The sequence below is a fragment of the Citrus clementina genome, unplaced genomic scaffold (genome assembly GCF_000493195.1).
Source record: "Citrus clementina cultivar Clemenules unplaced genomic scaffold, Citrus_clementina_v1.0 scaffold_7, whole genome shotgun sequence".
NCBI lineage: Eukaryota > Viridiplantae > Streptophyta > Magnoliopsida > Sapindales > Rutaceae > Citrus > Citrus x clementina.
This window is the reverse complement of record NW_006262075.1, coordinates 18,021,299-18,042,228: the sequence shown is the minus strand read 5'-3', so window position 1 is coordinate 18,042,228 and position 20,930 is coordinate 18,021,299. Positions and strand designations below refer to the sequence as shown.

The window sequence follows — 20,930 nt, the reverse complement described above, 5'->3', positions numbered from 1 at the left end:
CAAAATAACAATGTAGGCGGTATTATAAAATCAGTCATTAAAAAAATAAAATTTTTTAAAAAAAGAAATTATAACGAGAAATAGAAGGATACACTTACCTCAAGATGTAAAATTGACTTTTAAAAATTATCAACCAATTAAGCAATCAATTTAAATTTAATCCTTAATTATATGTTTCAAAGTGGAAAATCCAAGTCCATTTAGTCCACAATCTCTAAAAAGTTCAAGTTCATTTAGCCCACAATGTAATATACGCACTTGGACTTTCTTAATAAAGTGCCGATTTTTATTTTCCTCTTCTCTATTAATTTTTAATTTCGTCACTATAGTTTAATTGGGATAAATTGAGCTCGATTACACGCGTCGATGGCCGGATTTTATTTTTATCACGGGTCCGAATTGAGCTTAATTTGTATTAAGCTTAAAAAAAAAAAAGGGGGCAGAATTGTATAATTGGAAAGAGGGAAACGGGTTTTCCATTTTAGAGAGAAAGAACCCGAGAAGAGAGAGAAAGATAGAGAGAGAAGTCAGACCCGTTGACCCGAGAACCCAACCCAGTAACCCGCGGATTAACCCGACGATTTCTCCCAACTCCAGCCACTTTACCGGCCGTGCTTGGTACCGATCTGAAGCTTGGAAGCAGACCGTCGTATCCCTGCTGTTATCGTCGCCGGAAACTGGCCAGAACGCCGGTGATCGAGCTCGAAAAGTCGCGGCTTCGACCCGTTTTCGTTGCCGTTGATCCCGCCGGAGTTGTGACGCGCCACCACTTGGAACTGGTTCCTCACATCCCCAGCAACATTTCCCGACCAGCCATGACCGCCGGGGACGCCGGGAACTCGCCGAATGATCTCCGAAAATTTGCGGAACTTTGGAACTTCGATCCGCCGCCGGTAGCGCGCGTGGCGACTCACGGCCACCACCGTTGGATTCACCGAGGTCGGAACTAGCAGACCTAAGTTCCCCATCGTCGTTGACTGAAGTCCGGTCACCGTTGACCGGCAAGGGGCAATTCGGTAAATTCATGGACTTTTGGGGGTGATTGTGTAATTTTATGTAAATAATGGACATTTTGGTAATGTTGGTTGAGGGCAGTGAAGTAATTTGTGATTTTAAGGGTAATTCGGTGATTTAACTCGTTAAGGACATTTCGGTAATTTTACGAACCGAGGGTAATTTCGTAATTTCGGACAATGTGATTAATTTATGTAATCTGAATTGAGGACAATATGGGTATTAACGAATATGAGGATAATTTGGTAAAATCATGAAGTTTGAGGATAAGTTGGTAAAATATTGATGTTGGGGGTATTTTGGTAATTTTGGCCTATAGGGGCATTTTGGTAATTTTATACATGCAGGACTAGTTTATCGTTAATAGATTTTTGTTTCGAGATTTATTATATTAATTGGTTTTTACGGAGAATAATTATGGTGTTTTTCGTGATTAGGAGGATCCGCATCCGCGAACGAGAATCTACCCGCGGACGTTGTTGATACTGAGTCTAGACATCATCACTGTGAGTGGAATATACAAAACCTATTTTCATAATATATGCTGATTTTCTTATATAGTACAGTATGTTTGAGAAATAAATGTTTAATGCGTTGATTTAATGATTTTCCAGCGAATTGATTTTTATTTATGTGTTGATATTTATTATGATCGAGAATGAGTTCGATTTATGATTTTCTTATCGTTTTTGAGTAAAAGCATGATATTAGAATTGAGCAGATTTGAGATATGTTGAATAGAAAAAAAAATGAGATTTCAGATGGGATCATATGTTTACTATTAGTTTTGAAATCATTAGACAGTACATTTCCCTCCAGATACAGAGATACAGATAAAAAGAGATACAGAAAAAAGATACAGATAAGATGAGATAGAGGCCTTTGGGGCCCGTCGGGACACACATAGAGGCTTTGGGCCGTGTGTTCGGGCACTTTTGCCTTTTGGGGGCTTATGCATGCACAGTACAGATATATGAGATAAGAGATATGAGATATGAGATATGAGATATGAGATATGAGATGAGATCGTCCCCATCTATCCGTTGTGGCTCCGGGGCGTGACGTTACCCAGATAGTGCGTCATTGCTTGGGCGTTGTAGCCCGGATATGATCAGATTATCCCCTAGGTACTTGTTTGATGACAGTTTTTAGTATTCAGTATTTGATATGAGTATGGTGATTTCATCGATTTTATGCAGATTTATTATTGCAGTTATTCAATTTGAATTAAATGAGTTTATGATATTTTGAGAAATTGACTTGAGAATTGATTTACGAAATTGAAATTGATTTAAGAAAAGATTTGAGAAAGATTAAATGATTTTGAATAATTTATTAAAGTATCAGCACCTACTATCCACTCACTGAGCTCACTGAGTTTTATACTCACCCCTCTTTTATTATATTCCCCCCCCCCCACAGGAGATTTACAGGTACATCAGTCAACCCAGTAGTGAACGTTAGTTTGATATTGTGGTCACGTGATGGTGCTAGAAGTCGTGGATTTTATTATTATATTCGAAATTTGTGTTATTATTTTATGTTATTAAGGATAATCGTTGTATTTTAATATTCGGATGATTTTGGTGATATTTGATAAGTTGATTTGAGAAGTTGGTTATGGAGGATGTTTGGTTATTAAATTATTTCGGGAGTGTTATTTTGTCATTTGCAGGGTTGGATATGTTTTATTTATAAGGGAGACTCTGCCGAAATTTTTTTATAGATTTGTTATTAATTCGATTTTACGAGTTTAGATAGACTCGCCCTGGGGGAGGTTGCGGGGCGGGTCGTTTCACACAATGTTCAAAAGTCCAAAGAGTAAGTCACAATTCATACATCCAAATTCCAATTTCATATAGGGACTGATTTGTAAGAAATTTTAGGCCAAAATAAAATTTTCATAAGCTTTATGGTAGTATACTAATTTCAAGAGAAAGAAGGGAGCTAATTGAAATTTTTTAAAAAGGGAAAAACACTAGAATTAAGCAAAGGAATGATAAAAAGATAAATAAAGAGCAAAACTAATAAATGAGAATAGAAAATAAAAAATAATAAAAATGAAATTGATACCAAATTTAGAAAATTCTATAATAACGAAGTAAAAAACTTAACATGATTCAAAAGTGTTGATTACTCCAAAGTATAAGGGTGTCCAATTATAATATAACCCGTTGAGTCGGAAGTCGAACCGCAGGAAATTTATAAATCTAGTAATCAATTATTAAATAAAAATTAATTGCATAAAAAGAAATTAATAGAGACTAATCTAGAAAATACAAAGGTTACAAGATCCACTCTCGGTTTTTAAATTATGGTCAAAATACTCTCTCATATTTATATTTTGCATTTTTTTAGCTAGTTAATTACTATGCTGTTTAATTCTTAATTGGTCATCTGTATGGATAAATATGAGATTAAGTACCTAATGTGTCAAAAATATATCGGAGTGTCAATATTATGTCTTAATTCAATATAGATCCAAGAGAATTTAGATTTATAAATTAACATGATATAAAAATAACTAATGAAGAAAACAAATACGAATTATAATCATATAACAAAATAAAATAAACTTTAACTAGTGTGGTTGGAGCCTGTTTGGTTTAGTGTTGGACCCATGTCATCACGTAAATTCGCTATTTTATCAAGCACAAGTGATGGTAAAGGAATAGAAGCATTGGTGGTAATCTTTAGGGAGGATATGGACAAATTTGAACAAGACCGTAGCATCATGGCTCATGCTTCATCTAACCCTAGCATACTTGTAAAATAGTGGTAAGGAGTCAGCTTCCGGCCTAGCATAAAAATTCGAGATTATAGTCCAAGAGAAGTTCACAATGCTGTAAACCGTCTTTTTCATTATTTTACAACATTGTAATTAAACTCGTCACGTAAAATTTTCATAATAGCAAGAGACTTTATTTATTTTAATTATCTTTATAAACTTGATGTCGAATGCTACTGCATGTAGCTAATTGAATGGTTGTATAATAAATATCATTTATCTCTATTATAATCTCTAACAATTATTGGTCTTTCGAGGTTAATTAGCTAGGGTTAGAACAAGTGAAAAGAAATGCTAAATGAAATAAATTTGAGTTGGACAAACATATATACGAGTCATTCGTGTGACATATGGATCCCAATTTTCTTCTTACTTATTCTTTCCCTGTCTCCTGATTTTTTTTTTTAACAAGCTCTATTTGTACAAATATCTGAACGGTCTAAGATCAATAACAGTTACACACAAATATCTAAAACTAAACTTATTGGCCTCCACACACTTCTAGCTTTACTCTTTCAAAAACAGTAGACACTACGCAACCATGTACGTGCTATATATATCTTCAATGGGCTCTGAGAAATCAGCCGTTTCATTCACTTCTTAGAGAAATCTGCCAAAGGGGATAAAGAATCAAGATTAACAACGCATAAAATAAATCACACACCATGCAACAGAGATACAATAATTTATATCCGCTACAAGAAATCTGCATTATGACAGCATGTGAAAAGTGCTGCAAACGTTGTTATGAAGAATGCTGTAAAAAGACGCAATACTTCTGAAGCATTTCTTTTACTGCAGAATCCATAATATTGCACCAGCTATGGAAGACGGCAACTACCTGAACAATGCGAAAATAATGATATTGAATCCAAGCACGGATATTATCAGATTAATCAAACTTAAAATTCATCTGTAGAATGTCAACATTGAAACACTATTTCCCTTCTTTTTATGGATCATTCAGCAGTCTCACTGCAAAATCAACAAACATTATCAGAACATAAACAATTTCATGCCCGTTCAAATACTAGGAACAATATTAATATTCAATACTAGCCGAATGTTGCCTTTAATATTATGAATTAACAAAATTATTGATCATTACATTCGTCATCAAATCCAGGCTTTAGGATGGCTTACAGACCATCGGTAATTGCATCTATCTTTTTCCTATGAGATGGAAAATAGTACAATAATTAAAATTACTGTGCAAAATTAACGTTAATAGTGAATAAAGCTGCTCACAGATATGGGGAAAGCTGTAAATAACTACAGAACCATGTTGTGTAACACATCCACATTCTATCAAAACAAAACTGCTCTCAATTGACAAATTGATAAAATCAAAAGGTAAAGAGCTTGGGTGATTTAAGCTATTGACTAACAGGCGTTCTTAATCGGAGATGAGTTACAACTCATCTTTCTGTAATTAGAAATTTAGGAGATTAGAGAAAAGTAATGAGGAAAAACAATATTGTGAAATGGGTGGAACATGTTGAGATAATTTTGGGTAATAATTAATAAAGCTCAAAATAGAAAATAAGCAACAAAATGTTTTTTATTATTATTTTAATATTTTATTGTTTTGGCTCCTCTAAAGTTTTTTCATTACGACAAAATTTTCTTTTAAGAAGAAAGAATGGAAGAATTTCTAAAAAGACGGTATATAGGTTCAATGATACTTTTGAAAGTCAAAATTGAAGTCAGGCACTTAAAATTGTAGATTTTGAAATATCTGAAGATTAGATATCAAAATTCATTATAGTTAAATTTGATTGATATACATCTTCCATTAACATATAGCATGGCACGCTGGGATCCGGAGAAATATGCACAAACTAGTCTAATATCTTTCACTTGCTAAGCAAAATTACAAAACCATTTTCAATGGCCATAAAATACAGCTAATATTATTTGGCTCACACATTCATCTTATACATTTCACATAATAAATTAAAATGCAAGTAAAATATCATCAGAGTTGATGATCGTTATCAGGCGAGACAGGAGTGGCAAGTAAGCACAAATCATTTTTCCTTGAGACAATGGCTCCAAAAGCCTCACTCATGTCAAGATCCTGCGATGCAATTCCACCAGGGAGTTCCCATTCAAAATTATAGAGAAGCTGAGCGAGAGGCAGCTCAATGTTAGCTAGACCAAATGCTATGCCTGGACACATCCTCCGTCCTGCCCCGAATGGAATAAATTCAAAGTCATTTCCCTTGAAATCGATCGAATTGTTGCCTCCGTTACCATTAAATCTCTCAGGTACAAAATTCTCAGCTTCATTCCAGTACTTAAAATCTCTTCCAATAGCCCATGCATTTACTACAACTCTGGTCTTTACAGGAATTTCATAGCCTTTTATCTCGCATGCCTCCCTGGTCTGTCGTGGAACTAAGAGTGGATTTGGTGGGTGCAATCTTAGAGTTTCTTTGATGATCATTTTCAAGTAATTTAGTTCCTGAATATCTGCCTCCGAAATATTTTTATTTCCCTTGAGTGCTTCTCTTACTTCAGCCTGTGCCTTCTTCATCACTCCAGGGTTTCTCATCAACTCTGACATTACCCATACTGTCGTTGTGGCAGCAGATTCTGTTCCCCCAGAAAATATGTTCTAGAAATTAAAAATATTGGATGTTAAATAATTTTGTTTAATAAATTAAAACCTAAAATGAAAAGTTATAGGAAAAATGACAGATGATTTGACAAAACGGTAATAGAAACCCTTAATTTTTTAACGGCAATCACATGTGAACTCCTTCTTTAGCAATTATGCATAAATGGAATACAATTACGTAACTAGTGCGTAGTCAAATGGTATATTGTTATTAAAGGGGTTTATGTTACCATTTTAAAAATAAAGGACATCTCTAACTATTTTTTTTTTGTTTTTTATAAAATGGTAGAATAGTAGGAAAAATCTAAATTGAACTTTTAAACCCTACTCTCAGGATTTGAACTCGGCAATTAGTTAAAGAAAACTACTTGAACACCACTTAGTTAAAGCCCTGGAGGCATAAATAGTGATTCAATTAAGAAAAAATGAAGTCATTTATTTATATGCTGATTTTTATTTAAGAAAACAAACTTATATATACTAACCCAAATAATAGATTTGATGTTTTTGGTAGTAATAGGAAACCCCAAACTGCTGGTCTCTTGAAGCCTTAAGAGCACATCAACTAAATTTTCTTCTCCAGAAGCAGAAGCAGTAGCAGTAATTTTCTCCAATTTCATGCTCTCCCTACGCTGGTTGATTAGATTATCTAGGATCTTGTCTGCTTTACCATGAAGCTTCAATATCTTAGCTTCCATCCCGCTAAAAAAATGAATAAATTTTAGCGAAGGAAACACTTCTACCAAAGAAAAACCTCCAGCCAGTTTGCATATTTCTTTGTCTAGTGATACAAACTCATCTTGTTGCTCAAATCTGCTCCCGAATGCAGCCCTGAAAGTCACTGTGCTTGTGAACGAAACCATCATTTTAGAGAGATTAATTGGTTGAGAATTTGAAGTTGCAGACGCGGAGCGAATGGATTCAATTAGATTCAATGTCTCATCTTCACGAATATGAGCAAATGACTTGACTCTTTTGTTACTTAGCAGCTCCAAAGCGCACAGTTTTCTCATCTGCCTCCAATAATCACCAATAGGTGCTGACACAATAGGCATGCCAGTTTTCTCGTACAAAACCTTGAAGGCTAGAAATTCTGGCCTATCCGCGAAGGCCAGATCATGTGTCTTCATAACCTCTTTGGCTAACTCCGCAGAAGAGATTACAACCATCGATATTTCTCCCAATTGAAGTTTAATTATAGGCCCATGTTTTCTAGCTATTTCTTTGAGAACATGGTGTGGCTGCGAGCCTATCATGTTGTGCAAGTTGCCGATAAGAGGAAGTTTCAGTGGCCCAGGGAGGGATTTCGTATTAGGGTTTTGGGATTGGAATACTAGTTTGAAGAAGAAGATTAGACAGATGACAGAAAAGGATAGACTGAAAAGAAACTGGAGCTCCATCGCGTGGAGAAAAAGAGAAAAAGAGAAAAAGAGAGGAGAAATTATCTTTCTAGGATGTATGTAAGCTAAATTTTCTTGATCTCTTCTTATCAAATATCGTATTCAAACTCAAAAATTGAAGTTTATGTATTGGAAAATGACATCTAAACTCCCAAAATTTGCCCAAATATAGAAACAAGAGACGGTTAATTGCTATGATTTCAAAAATAAACATATAGATCCCTGTTCATCTTTTCACTATAACTCCTTTTCTTATAGCTACATGTCGAAAATGATAGAAGAGTTGAAATTGGGCCATGGACTATAAAACTTGCCGGAATATATATAAGCTAAATTAATTTTATTGATCTCGTATTGTATTTGACATTAGACGGCGACGTCAAGTTTCAATGGTAAAAAGTGGTCACTCAAAGACTCATGTTTTAGGTTCGAGCCTCACTAATGTGTGTGAGTTAATTAAATAAAAAAATATAAATTGTAAAAATGAAAGTTGATGCACCGCGAAAAAGACATCTAAACTCCCTATAAGATTTACTCAAATATACAAATAAAATATACAAATTGTACTTGACACATAAAATGAAAGTTGATGCACCGCGAAAAAAAAATCTAAACTCTCTATAAAATTTACTCAATTATACAAATAAGAAATACTATTTTAAAGACAACTATTTTTTTTTACTATTATACGCTTTTATTATACAAACCCCTGAAATTGATTTTAAAATTTCATAAAAATTTAACGTACATATAATTAAATTTTATAGTAATTTTATTTACTATAAAAATCTAAAGTCAGTCTTTGGCGAACAAATCCTAATATTGAATAAAATTATTTATTTAGGGATACTTTTGGATTGTTGCTGCTTATGAAATAATCCACTTCTGCAGTGCTGATGAGATAACAAATAAGATAAAAAGAAGTTAAATATTTGTTCAACTAAATTACTGAGAGTGTTATGAATTTCAAAAATAGATTATCTGTCCCACTCCCACAAGTTTAATAGAGTTTTTCAGTCCCACCTTGACTCATTGAAAATTGATACACTTTGTTAATTACAATGGTTCAATGCATACGCATGTGAAAACAACATGATCATTTGACTTCCACAGAAACATACAAAGGAAGCTTCCGTTTGATTGAAATGAATCAACGATTATTTTATCCGAATTTTATGATAACAAATATACAGTAATAATTGATGGTTAATGATAAAGGAAAATGAGTATACACTGTTGGGATCATCTAAAGACACGCACAAGACTTTTTTACCAGAAATGATCGATCTGTCCTTCATTTTCCCTTCTGATTAATTTTTCAAAAGTCCAAGAGTTTCATATTATAATCTTCCAATTTTAATTTGAAATTTATCAATTAAGCTATTAAAATAAGTCAATTAAAAAAGTCCCAACCTTTTGAAGGGACGTTCAAATCAAACATTTATGGTTGAATTAAGTTTAATGGTTCAAGTAACATTTTTTTTTTCTCTCTTAGAGGCTTGGTTGAATGGTTTTCAAATAACTTTATTTAGAGAACTTCTATAAAACATTAGAAATAATACAAATAATTAATGTATGTATGAAACGTGTAGTTGAATTTTATATAACCACCAATTGCGTTCTGGTTCTTCAAACTAAATACACATATGTCATAATATTATTTATTTGTTGTTTGGCTAATATGATACCTCGGAATATTCTAGAATTTCTCATTTATTTGACTGGTCACCTGAAAGAGACAAGGGGATAAAAATTCATTTGGACTTTACTCATCCCTAAACTTTATTTAAAAAATAAAAGTCCAGTTGTTCAAGCAGCAATTTCACTGTGTTGTATATTAGAAAATTTCAAAGGGAGAAAGATAAATATTTATGTTTCTCACGTTTGCACTTAGGTCCCTAATTTTTTTAATTCTCGGTACAACCCCAATGTTAGAAAATGTAATAATTAAAAAAAAAGTTTTTTTTTAATTCTTTTTCTATTATAACATTGTTGTCAATCAAATATATAATTTGCATGCTATTGAGTTATTGGTCTTTTTCTATTATAACCTTAGTGGCACTGAAGACGATGATGTTGCTTGAAATATATAGAAGTTAACGAGTATTGACTTTAATTGATTTATTTCTAGTTGTAAGTTGATGGTTTTGTCCATGTTAACAACTCATATATTTTAAATGAGAATTTTCAAATTAAAAAAGTACATAAGTTTCGTATATATAATTAAAAAATAATAGGGTTATATTCATAGTATGATGATAAATTATTTGAATTATAAATATATGTTGTCTTTTTTTTTTCTTTTTTGACAAGTAAATGGATTTTCTTAAGACTTAAAGACCAAGAGTTTACTATTGTAGTATGGTAGGCATTATGGTAGTAATAATTTGAGGGGGAAATTTTATTAGATAGAGTAAGCCTATTGCTTGATAGACTAAAGTAACAAGCATTGGCCTTAATTCTGGTCATTGTTCATATTTCCTAACTACATTTGTAGCATTACTTATAATTAGTTTAAGCTTATTTATTATTATTGAATAAAATTAACTAGTATATTTAGTGCAAGCACCAATAATTTGTTGTTATTTTCTTTTTTGAATGACATTATACTCTACTGCTATTTACAATTAGAATCCTATTAAAATCTTGTCAACCAACTCTATGATGGTAGAGCTTAGCTATATGGTCCCAAACTCATTGGATCTACTTTTAAATTTTTTGAAGAAAATCAACCTACTACGTAAATGAGAGGACTCCAACCCTCAACCTCAAGAGTGAAGTAAGGTGATTCCCACTTGTCAACCATAAGATAATTTACAAATTTATCAGTGCGTAGTACTTCTCATACAAGATTTCTTGCTTTATTAGTTTACGGAAGATACATTAAAAATGCTTTTCTTCTGAATAAGTTTTGGTGCCGTTTGCATATTTTGTTGGCAGTTATCGTAAAAGCTCTAATCTCGACCGTCGAGTTCCATATTTCGTATACTCACTTCAAAACTAATAAATTCTGTAAACAAGTCACCATAGAGTAATTGTCATGCCGCTAGCATTGTCCTGCAAATTTCCAATAATAGCATCATAACCCGTAAGCGTGATTTCAAAGAATATTTACAACGTCTTAAAGACTTAAACTAGCAAAACAAAAAGCGCTTGATGATTCCTGCAAACATCAATCGAACGAGAATTTGTTTTTAAATAAAGAGAATCAAATAAGACTTAGGAAGAGAGAAATAGGTGGCATTAGATGTTTTGTTTGAATTCTAAATAGAACTAAATGTCTGAATTCTGAATTGAACTAAATGTCTAAATTTGAATGATATGTTTGTTTTCTTATCTGAATTGCTAAAAATAAATATTAAACTGTTTATTTTTTCAACTTAAAAAATTTAAAAACTAGTATTTTTACATTTATGTCCTTACAAATTATAATGTAAAGATAATACATTATCAATATATAAATTATGCTTAATTTATAGAACCTTTTATATTCTAAAATAGTATATGTTAATTAATTTTATCACGGTTTATGATCTTTTCATATGAAAAATATTTATAAAAAATTATGAAGATAAATAAAGCTAATTTGAAGAAAATAAAAGGATAAATAATAATAGTCAACTACTATATTATCACAAGTTAAATTTTATTTAGATAATGATAAAAATTAATTAATTAGATAGGTATTTTTTGAGAATATCTTTCAGTGAGATCATTTAGAGTTTTAAGATTAAGAAAACAACTAAAAAAAATATTTTAATAATTTAATGACTTAACGACTGAAAATTTTCATTAAGTTAAAATACAAATAGACTTAATGGATTAACTGACTGTACGTCAATTATATCATTAAGTCAAAAAGCAACCCCCATAATTAGCATTGCTTCTTGAAGAATTATACAACGAAGAATATAAGACAAAATGGACATGAAAAGGGGACCAAATTAGTAGATTTTGGACACATCACGCATGGAAGCTATTGATGAAAATAATCAGACAATGATAGCAACAAAATTATAAATCAAAATAATTGATTATTATCTCTATCTTTTTAAATCATTATAAATATTGATTAATTATCATCAACATTGATTGACTCAATCTTAAAATATGAATCAAATTACCAAGTATCATATCAACTGTATAATTTTTAGTTTTATTTTTTAAAAATTATATAAATTCATATTATAATCCAGTACTTAATAGAACTTTTACTCAGTTTTTAAGGATATATTTACATCTGTCATATTTTGCAATTAATGGTTATTGTTTGGGGTCTAGCTACTATCCAACCGTGATTTGGTACTCCATTTTTTGTCTTTTTGTGATCCAACCATTAGATTCAACCCAAGAGTTGCAAAAGCTATTGTAAGGATTTAATTACTTGGTCATTAATGTTGCGGCCCCTCATTTTTCTAAAAATTATAAGGAAAGGTTAGTTTTCAAAATTTTTTCACATAAGTCCATTAAAAGGTTTTATTATCTTTAAAAGGATCAATGGCAACTTAGTAAATAAACATAATTAATTATTAAAAATATAGATGGATTATTTTAAGTTGCTATAATACTCTCCACATCCATTTACTTAAAATACAAATTGGATTACAATATTGTTCTCTTGTGTTTAGTTTAATGCATGATTGGACAAAGTTTTATATAAGTTTTGACAATATTAAAATTAAAAATAAATAAATATTAAATAAGTACTTGAACGGTAATTTAAGTTTTATTATAGAGTTTATAAATGCTATTTTCAAAATAATAGATTTCTATATGCAACTTTGAAATTATGTAAAATTACTCATACCTCATCACATATATGGAGCTGAGATAATATTTAGAAAAATATAATCTCAATTATTTACTTAACATGAAAATGAATAAATTGTATAATATTTATTCTATTACATAAAATTAAAGTTGTGAAGAATGAAACTTAAATTTAAAATTGTAAAATGAATAATAACTTAAATTAATGGATTATGAGAGAATTATCTTTCAAAAATAATTTTAAGATTAATTAGCTTTTAAGGCTTCTAACGTAATCTTTTTTATCTCGTGTTGTTAACATAAAATAAAAATTTTGCTGTAAAAAATTATCCTAAACATCTCTTTAAGGTGAAAATATCATTATCACATGATAATTTAGTAGGTCCAAGCTGTGTTATTCTTAGTTTACTTATTTATGCTAAACACCATATTATGATTAAATTTTAGTAAAATAAATCCATCCCACCATCTTTAACTTCATTGAGCAGGTTTTAATTGTCTATATCTTATTATAGAAAGTAAGACAGCTCCTTTCTTATTATATTGGTAAAGAAGAAAAGATAAACACAATAGATGTTTTTTAAGAGAATGCAAGCATTATTTTTATGAGGTTTTGTTGTTTAAGAAATTAATCTAATTTATGTGATTAAAAAATCTCTTTATTCTTTTATATTTTAGAAGAATTATATGTTTGAAAATGAATAAATTAAGATCTAAAGGAGGATGAATTGATTGAGAAGGAGATAGAGATAATAATTTTTTTAAAGAATTTTAAAATTATTATATTTTAATTAGGGCTTATTATATAAAATTATTGAAACTTATAATTTTTATTATTTATAAAAAATAGCAGCTACTGATGAAGAAAATGTCGAATTAATTTTTTTGAATTTTAAAATTATTATATTTTAATTGGAGTTTACTGTGTAAGATTTTTAAACTTATAATTTTTACTATTTATAAAAACAATAAGACTGTTAAAGAAAATGTCAAAATTGAGTGTATGGTACAATTGAGGCAACATAGGTTTGTCCGTTTGGTTTGTTTCGTTTTTTAACTTTTTAGTTTGTTACCTTTGCCAAAAACGCCTCGTTTTGGAATGAATCTTTGACTCCAAAAAGGCAAAAGATCCTGCTTTTCTTTCAGAAGAGACCGCGTGTTTGCTTTCTGCCTCGGCTCTTCCTTCTTCATCTTACGCACTTGACTTCCATCATCATCATCATATCAATTGAAGAAATTTCAACAATCGAAAAATTCAGTTTGATTTTTTTTTCAGGTTTTGTTATTAATTAATATTCTGTTTATTAATACTGTAAATTCTGTCTCTATGTTTATGGAAATCAATCGGAGTGAATTTCATTAGTTTATGCATTTCATCAACGGATTACTCCAGACAAATAATTTGATTTTGTAGTAATGGACATGGTGTGTTGTTTTTATCTCTTTAGAGCTAATGCCATGTCATAAATAGAATTCTCACAAAAAAAATCAGGTGTAGATTGAAGATAGGCATTTAAAATTTAGATTTTGAAATATCTGAATATTAGATATCAAAAATTAATTATCATTAATGGCATATATTATTAAGCAGTAACCTATGCAAAACAACATCATCTTATTTGTTATGAGCCATGGGATAGAGTAATGAATTTGGCCGAATGGACCAATCACATTACTCCGAGATGAGCAATATAGTAATTAAATTAATATTATAAAATACTATTTGCTTAAAGGAATTTAGATGGGGGTGAGAAATCTCACCTCTAAATACCAACCTTTCTTCCTATTATTATTTTAATCAAACGATGGATGGTAGCTGAGATTTTGATACAACTTTGCATGTGACACGTCGTTCGCAACGTGCTGTCAAGAGGAACCCATGCAAGAGGTCACGTTTGCATACAAGCATGCAACGGCCACTTAGCCAAAGATGAAGCCGCGTTTGCATGCATGCATGGAGTCACGTTTGCATGCAAGCATGCAATGCCGACTTAGCTAAGTTCTTGTTCCATTATGGCCAAGCAATCGGGAGTGATAATAACCACGTGCAGGAACGTCTCATGGTTTATGTTGTTTTTTTCTTTCCTTCATGGACCATTAATTTCGGCAATAGTTACTAAGTTGGGTGAATGATTTGTATTTATATTCTTTGAAATAAATTAAAGAAATATATCAAATATTTTCAATGAATTTTCAGTATGGTTTTTTTTCATCCTAAGAGAATATTTTTGCTATCCTTTGCTATCGTTAACGAACCTTTAACTGGGACCTATCAGATTCCAATGTTTCGACTGCAAAAACTGCTCTAATTGAAGCTTGCATTGTCAAATTTTTTAATTATAGAAGATATATCTTTGACTTTTAAGTTTTATTCTTAGCCAGTGTCAACATATACTTGCTTTGAATAAAAGAGCTGTTAATTTTTTTAATTATATTTCTTCTCTCTTGTTTTTTTGGGATTTTTCCGATTAATTTCTTACTATGTTAAAAGAAATAACGTTTCTAAGATATTAATATGGAACAGGAATTCCTGAATAATTTCTCTGTGAAACGCTAATTTTTCTATTTATTTTATTACTTATAAAGTGAGGAGATGAGTAAAGCATAAATTGATTTTTTTGGTCCTCTACCTAATCAAAATTGAATATAAAAAATCTTTGAAGCCTCTACGTATATATTTATGTCCTTGTATGCATATATAATTCAAATTTCAACAAAAGTATCAAAAGTTATTTTTACGGTTTTTTTGTTTAATTTCACATCCCATCCTATACATAAATAATAATTAAATAATTTGCTTTTCCAAGGTTGGTGCGAGGGGAAAATGATCCTCTTCCTGTGACCTTTGTTCTCACTATAAGGGGGCAAACCAACCCGACTTATCCCCTGAAAGATACAAAGTTATTTTTTGCTAATTAATATTCTTGTGACATTAAAATAAAAAATAACTAATACATTTATGGACTAATCTTAAATATTATGTTACTTTCATAGAATATATAAGTGTTGTGCAAATTTTAATAAACTAAATATATATGCGCAGCTTTGGGGTTCATTGAATTCGCCAATGGATTTTATTTTATTTTATTCATTAATTTCCCTTCTTTCCATATACTAAATATATGCTCTTATATAATAAGTAACAAGAATTATTAAAATTTGATATATCTCAATCTGATCTTTTTGTTACCGCCATATTCAGACTTCAACGCAAGGGGGAGAATTTTTTTATTATTGTCTATTATTGAAATTATTTATTTTGGAGCCCCGTCATTCCCGATAATATTATGTATTATCCATATTTCTAATCACCTTCTTTTGTTGATTTCTATCTTTTTAGCCAATTTGTTTTTATTTTCTTTACTATCTTGGAGTTTCAATCTTATCGCGAGTAATTATGCAAGAAACTTCGCTTGTTTGTTAAACATTTGGAATCTGAAATTTTATTAATTTCGGGCCTTTTTCAAGTTTTGCTTTTTTTTTTTTGTAAATTATGTTTGATTTTTAGAAATTTACATCAGAATAGAAAAAATATAACTTTGTTGACTTTTATCTAAATGAAAAAAGGCGTGAATAAGAAATAAATATTATATTCCAAAAATATTTCTAAAAATATACTTATTTGCTGAATTATAAGATTTTTTCTAATTTACAAGGAAAGAAATGTCAAATAATCATGTTTAATATGTTTTTTATTTATAAAAACAAGCAAAATGTCACTTATATTCAAATATTAAAAATAAAAAATAAATACGTCATTTAGATATTTGTATTCATGCTCATTCAAATTTCAAAAAAAAAATTAAATTCATTTAAATCTAATAAAAAAACCTATCTTATAATAAATATGATGGATTAGGCAGCACACACAGTATGCCACTCAACACTCACTTTGGTGAATAATTTCTCAAAGCCAGCAAAAGATGGTAGTGATTCTCAAAAACATTTTGCGACCAACTGCTTCCAAATTAGTCACTAATAATGTCCAAATCATCACAAAAAGAAGTATCAAAAGTGTCGCTTTTGATGTTCAAATCATTTCCGCCGAAAGAGTCAAATCTTCATTTCCAACGGAAAAACATCTTCGAACCTATAAACTTTCATTGATTGATCAAATTTATTCTGATGTTTACATTTCCCTAGTTTTCTTCTACTCGGCCAATTGTAACCACCAAGATTTCAGGAAAAAAAACCTGATTTGTTGAAGCAATCTCTCCCAAAAATCATTAACCCACTATTACCGTTTTGCTGGAAGATTGATTGATAGTTTTTCAGTCGATTGTAATGACCAAAGGGCTGCATTTATTGAAGCTAATGTTGGCTGTGTGTTGAAAAGTAAGCTTGTTGGGCACCGAATTCGGTGCCTACCAAAGCTAAATTTTCAAGTACATAATTTATCCAATTCATCAATTGGACAAGTTTTTTCAATGCCTCAATTTGGCTGGCTGGTGCAAAATGATCTCTATAAATAGAGAAGCATTTTGCACTTGTTAGCGTCCCACATTTTTTAAAACAATTTTAAGTGAAGTAATTTGAGAGATTTGAGAGAGCTTTTACTTGAGTATTTTAGTAAAAATACAATTGGTTGTTTTGTCGTTTTGGTTTTTTGAGTTTTTGGGTTTTGAGAGTTTTTCTTACTTTTGTAAATTCTCATTTATTAGTGAAATTATCTTCAAGTCTTTGTCTATAGACATAGACGTTTATGCCAAACCATGTAAATTATTGTGTCTTATTTTCTTTGCATTTATTTATCACTACAATTATATTTATCCACAATTCGCGACCACCATAATATTAGTAACTACTCAACCCGCGCTTCTGTAACAATTGATATCAGAGCAGATGGTCCCTACTTGGGGTAAATGACATTGTTCACATCTACAATATTGTTCATGTATATGGTATTGCTCATGAATACGGTGGACCTAACAGTCCGTACTTGGGAGTATCAGAAGCCTACAATGTAGTTGTGTGGATAAATGCATGTCTGAGAAAGTTTTGTCAACAAGACAATAAGAGTCTAAAGAGTATGGATTTCAAGTGGGACCGTTGAGACCCTCCATTCTCCTGAGAACTTTCTTGGTGCATTATCTATATAAATAGACACGTAGACATTGTTCGTTCAAGTTAGGTAATTAAAAAAAAGGGATGGTAGAGGCATCATCTTCATCTTTCTCAACAAAGACTACTGTGACTTCAAATTTCGACCGTACTAATAATTTTGGTATGTGGTAATGTGAGGTGTTGGATGTCTTATATCAATAAGAGTTGTGTTAACATGAATATGTTAATAATATTGATTTTGATGATAACAAACTTTAAATGGTTTTTTATAAAATGTTGGAGCTATTTCTTAAATAAACGAAAGCCTTATAATCATTCCAATTATATTCATAAAAGATGGACTTTCAAATTAGAAAATGATTCTCTGCAAAATTTGGTTTAAAATGTGATTCTGAAAATAAACGGTGAACCGTTTTATTTTAAACGGTTAACCGATTAAAACCAGAGAGCAACATATTGCCTAAGCTCTAACCGATTAAGCAAAACGGAAAACGCAAAAAGTTGGGAAGGCTACTAGAATTTAACGGTGAACCGTTTATTTAAACGGTTAATCGATAAAATCCAAAATTGAAGATTGTACTCATCTGGCACCGATTAACAAAACCGGATAAGGCTAATTTATTTTGCAGGTTACTGGAAACAAACGGCGAACCGTTTATTAAAAACGGTTAACCGATAATTTCCAGAGAGGTCATTTCATGAAAATCCTTAACCATTTAATGTAAACGGATAACTGATGTTCATCTTGCAGGTCTCTGGAATTTAACGGCGAAAGGTTAACCCTAAACGGCAAACCGTTTATTTAAAAATTAGACCAACGGTAACATTGACCAGATGAAACGGTTAACCGTTAATGCCTAACAGCGAACCGTTTTCGAGCAGACAGTCTATAATGGCTAGTTTTTTAGCTCCAGTTATAAATAAGCTCATTCAAAATCAAACAAGATTGATCACAACATAACCATTGAGCTTATATTCGAGAATACAATCTTCATAGAGCTTTAAAACACATTCTTGCTTCATCTATTCACACATTGAGCATTGATTTGTAATCTTAAATATTGTGTGAGAGAAATTTTTTTTTTAATCTTTTACTTTGAGTGATTGTAAGTGTTGGGATACACTTGGGTTAAGAGATTGGGGATAATCTCTTGTTGTAAAGGTTCATTGATACCTTCGAAGTCAAGTGTAAGCATTTGTAGCCTTGGAGGCTTGCTTAGTGAAATCCTCAAGCCCAGAAAGCTTGGAGGCGTGGACGTAGGCGAGGTAGGCCGAACCACGTAAAAATCTCCATGTTTGAATCTCTCTTCCCTTATCTTTTTATATTGTAATTGATTTAATTGTTATTCCATTAAATTCATTTTAGATTTGCTTGATAATTTGTTTTAGAATCAAATAATTTTTAGAATCCAAATTCACCCCCCTCTTGAGTTGCACACTTGTATTTCAAGTTGGACCTCACTTTTGAAGAAAAACTTGACAAGATAGATGACAAGAAGTGGATAAAGATCAATAGACAGGCATATGGCACTTCTCGCCTATATCTGGCTAAAGATTAGAAATACTCTATTATGAGGGGGATATCAGCAAAGAAATTATGGCATATGCTGGAAGAAAGGAACATGAAGAAAAGCCTTGAAAATAGGCTTTAAATGAAGAAAAAACTCTATTAATTCACGTATGCACCTGACATGTTGATAAATGACCATGTAAACTCATTCAACAAGATATTGATGGATTTGCTAAATTTGGATGAGAAATTTAAAGACAAAGAAAAGTCATTGCTGCTGTTAAATTCCATTTCTAATGAATATGATCATCTCACCACCATCACTTTGCTTCATGGGAAGAACAGTGTCACAATAGATATTGTATACAGTGCGTTGTATAACTATGAGACCAAAAAAAAGACAAAAAAGATCACAACGATACAGTTGTAGAGGCATTGACAGCAAGAGATCGTTCACAAAGTCGCAAACCTTCTAAAAGAATATATGGCACGAATTGGCAAATGATTCAACAATTTCTAACTTCCTGAAATTGTGAACTGAGATCAATCTGGGATAAATGAAAATATTGGCAATAACGTCGTTTTACATTGCACCTTTTTGTTTCCATCGCACAGTTCATTAAAGGATCAGCATATAAAGCTACAATTAACATCTAACGTAGTGTTCAAAAGGTTGTTTTTTTGATGGCAAGAAAATAGCAGTTCTAAAAGAGAAGGTGAAAAAACAAATAATGACAGGCCGTTTTGATCATGAGTTACAAGCGTCACAATTCATGGTATTTTCATCACTCATTTAGGGTGCTTTCATCACTATTGCTCGAGAAAAAAAAACAGCAATTAATAGCAAGTTGTACTCTCATGCAGTGTATTAAACTATGAATTTGCGAAGCAAACTGAATCTACCAATGATTCCATAATGCATAGGTAACATTTTTCGGTTTGTAAAGGCAAAATGGTCAATAGCCGAGGATGATGACACAAAGTTAACAAGCTTAGTGAAAAAGTGATCAAAGCAAAGAGAAAGGTAAGCAATATGATGAATAATATTGAATACTTAGGTTTCATGAAGGATACAAATAAAGCATTGGAAGATTCAAGGTCATTTACTTTGACTAGTGTGGTTGCATTGCTTTATTAAGAAGCTGATGTTGGTTGTGGGAAGCCTGTTTGGTTTAGTCTGTGGTTGATGTCATTACCTAACGCTGCCTTTTATCATACACAATTGATGGTGGAGTAGAAGCACGAATGGTATTATATGAGGAAGACATGGACAAATTTGGAAAAAAAAAAAACCTAGTATCATGGCTCATGCTTTCTCTAATCTAGCATACTTAAAGGCTAATTAATCTTATCCTTGAGTTCATCTTGTGAAATTAGGTTACTAATTTCTATTTTACTTGAATTGTTTTATATGGTATTCTATTATACATTGTGATAACGCATCACCGTCATATCTTTCCTAAAGTTTAATTTTACTGAAGGAAAATCGAGAAATGGATTGTTCAAATCAAATATTCATTACTAGAGATGGCCAATGGGTCGAGCCAGTCATCAAAGGAAGGCCCATGTATGCTCGTGCTCATGTCATGTTATGTCGACTATGTGTTTCGTACCATCCCGTGTCGTACCTAATTCATTTTGCTTAGGCCTAGCCTGGCACACGTGTTGTGCCATAGGCCATATCATGTTGTGCCTAAGAAAAAAAAAACCTAATGGATTTTTTCCTTTTTTTAATTTTTTAAGTAAAACTGGGCGAAAGAA

General features: G+C 31.3%; 1 protein-coding gene and 1 pseudogene across 1 annotated transcript; one reads left to right on the top strand and one right to left on the bottom strand.

Moving 5' to 3' along the window:
• Window positions 1-5,780: 5,780 nt before the first annotated feature.
• On the bottom strand, window positions 5,781-7,594 carry LOC18037149 (premnaspirodiene oxygenase). The gene is made up of 2 exons (XM_006427874.2): window positions 6,911-7,594; window positions 5,781-6,422 (listed from the first exon to the last, which is right to left on the bottom strand). Exons 1-2 carry the CDS (start codon window positions 7,592-7,594, stop codon window positions 5,781-5,783), a joined length of 1,326 nt encoding a protein of 441 aa, XP_006427937.2.
• A 12,306-nt stretch (window positions 7,595-19,900) lies between these two features.
• On the top strand, window positions 19,901-20,515 carry LOC112096998 (annotated as a pseudogene).
• Window positions 20,516-20,930: the final 415 nt, after the last annotated feature.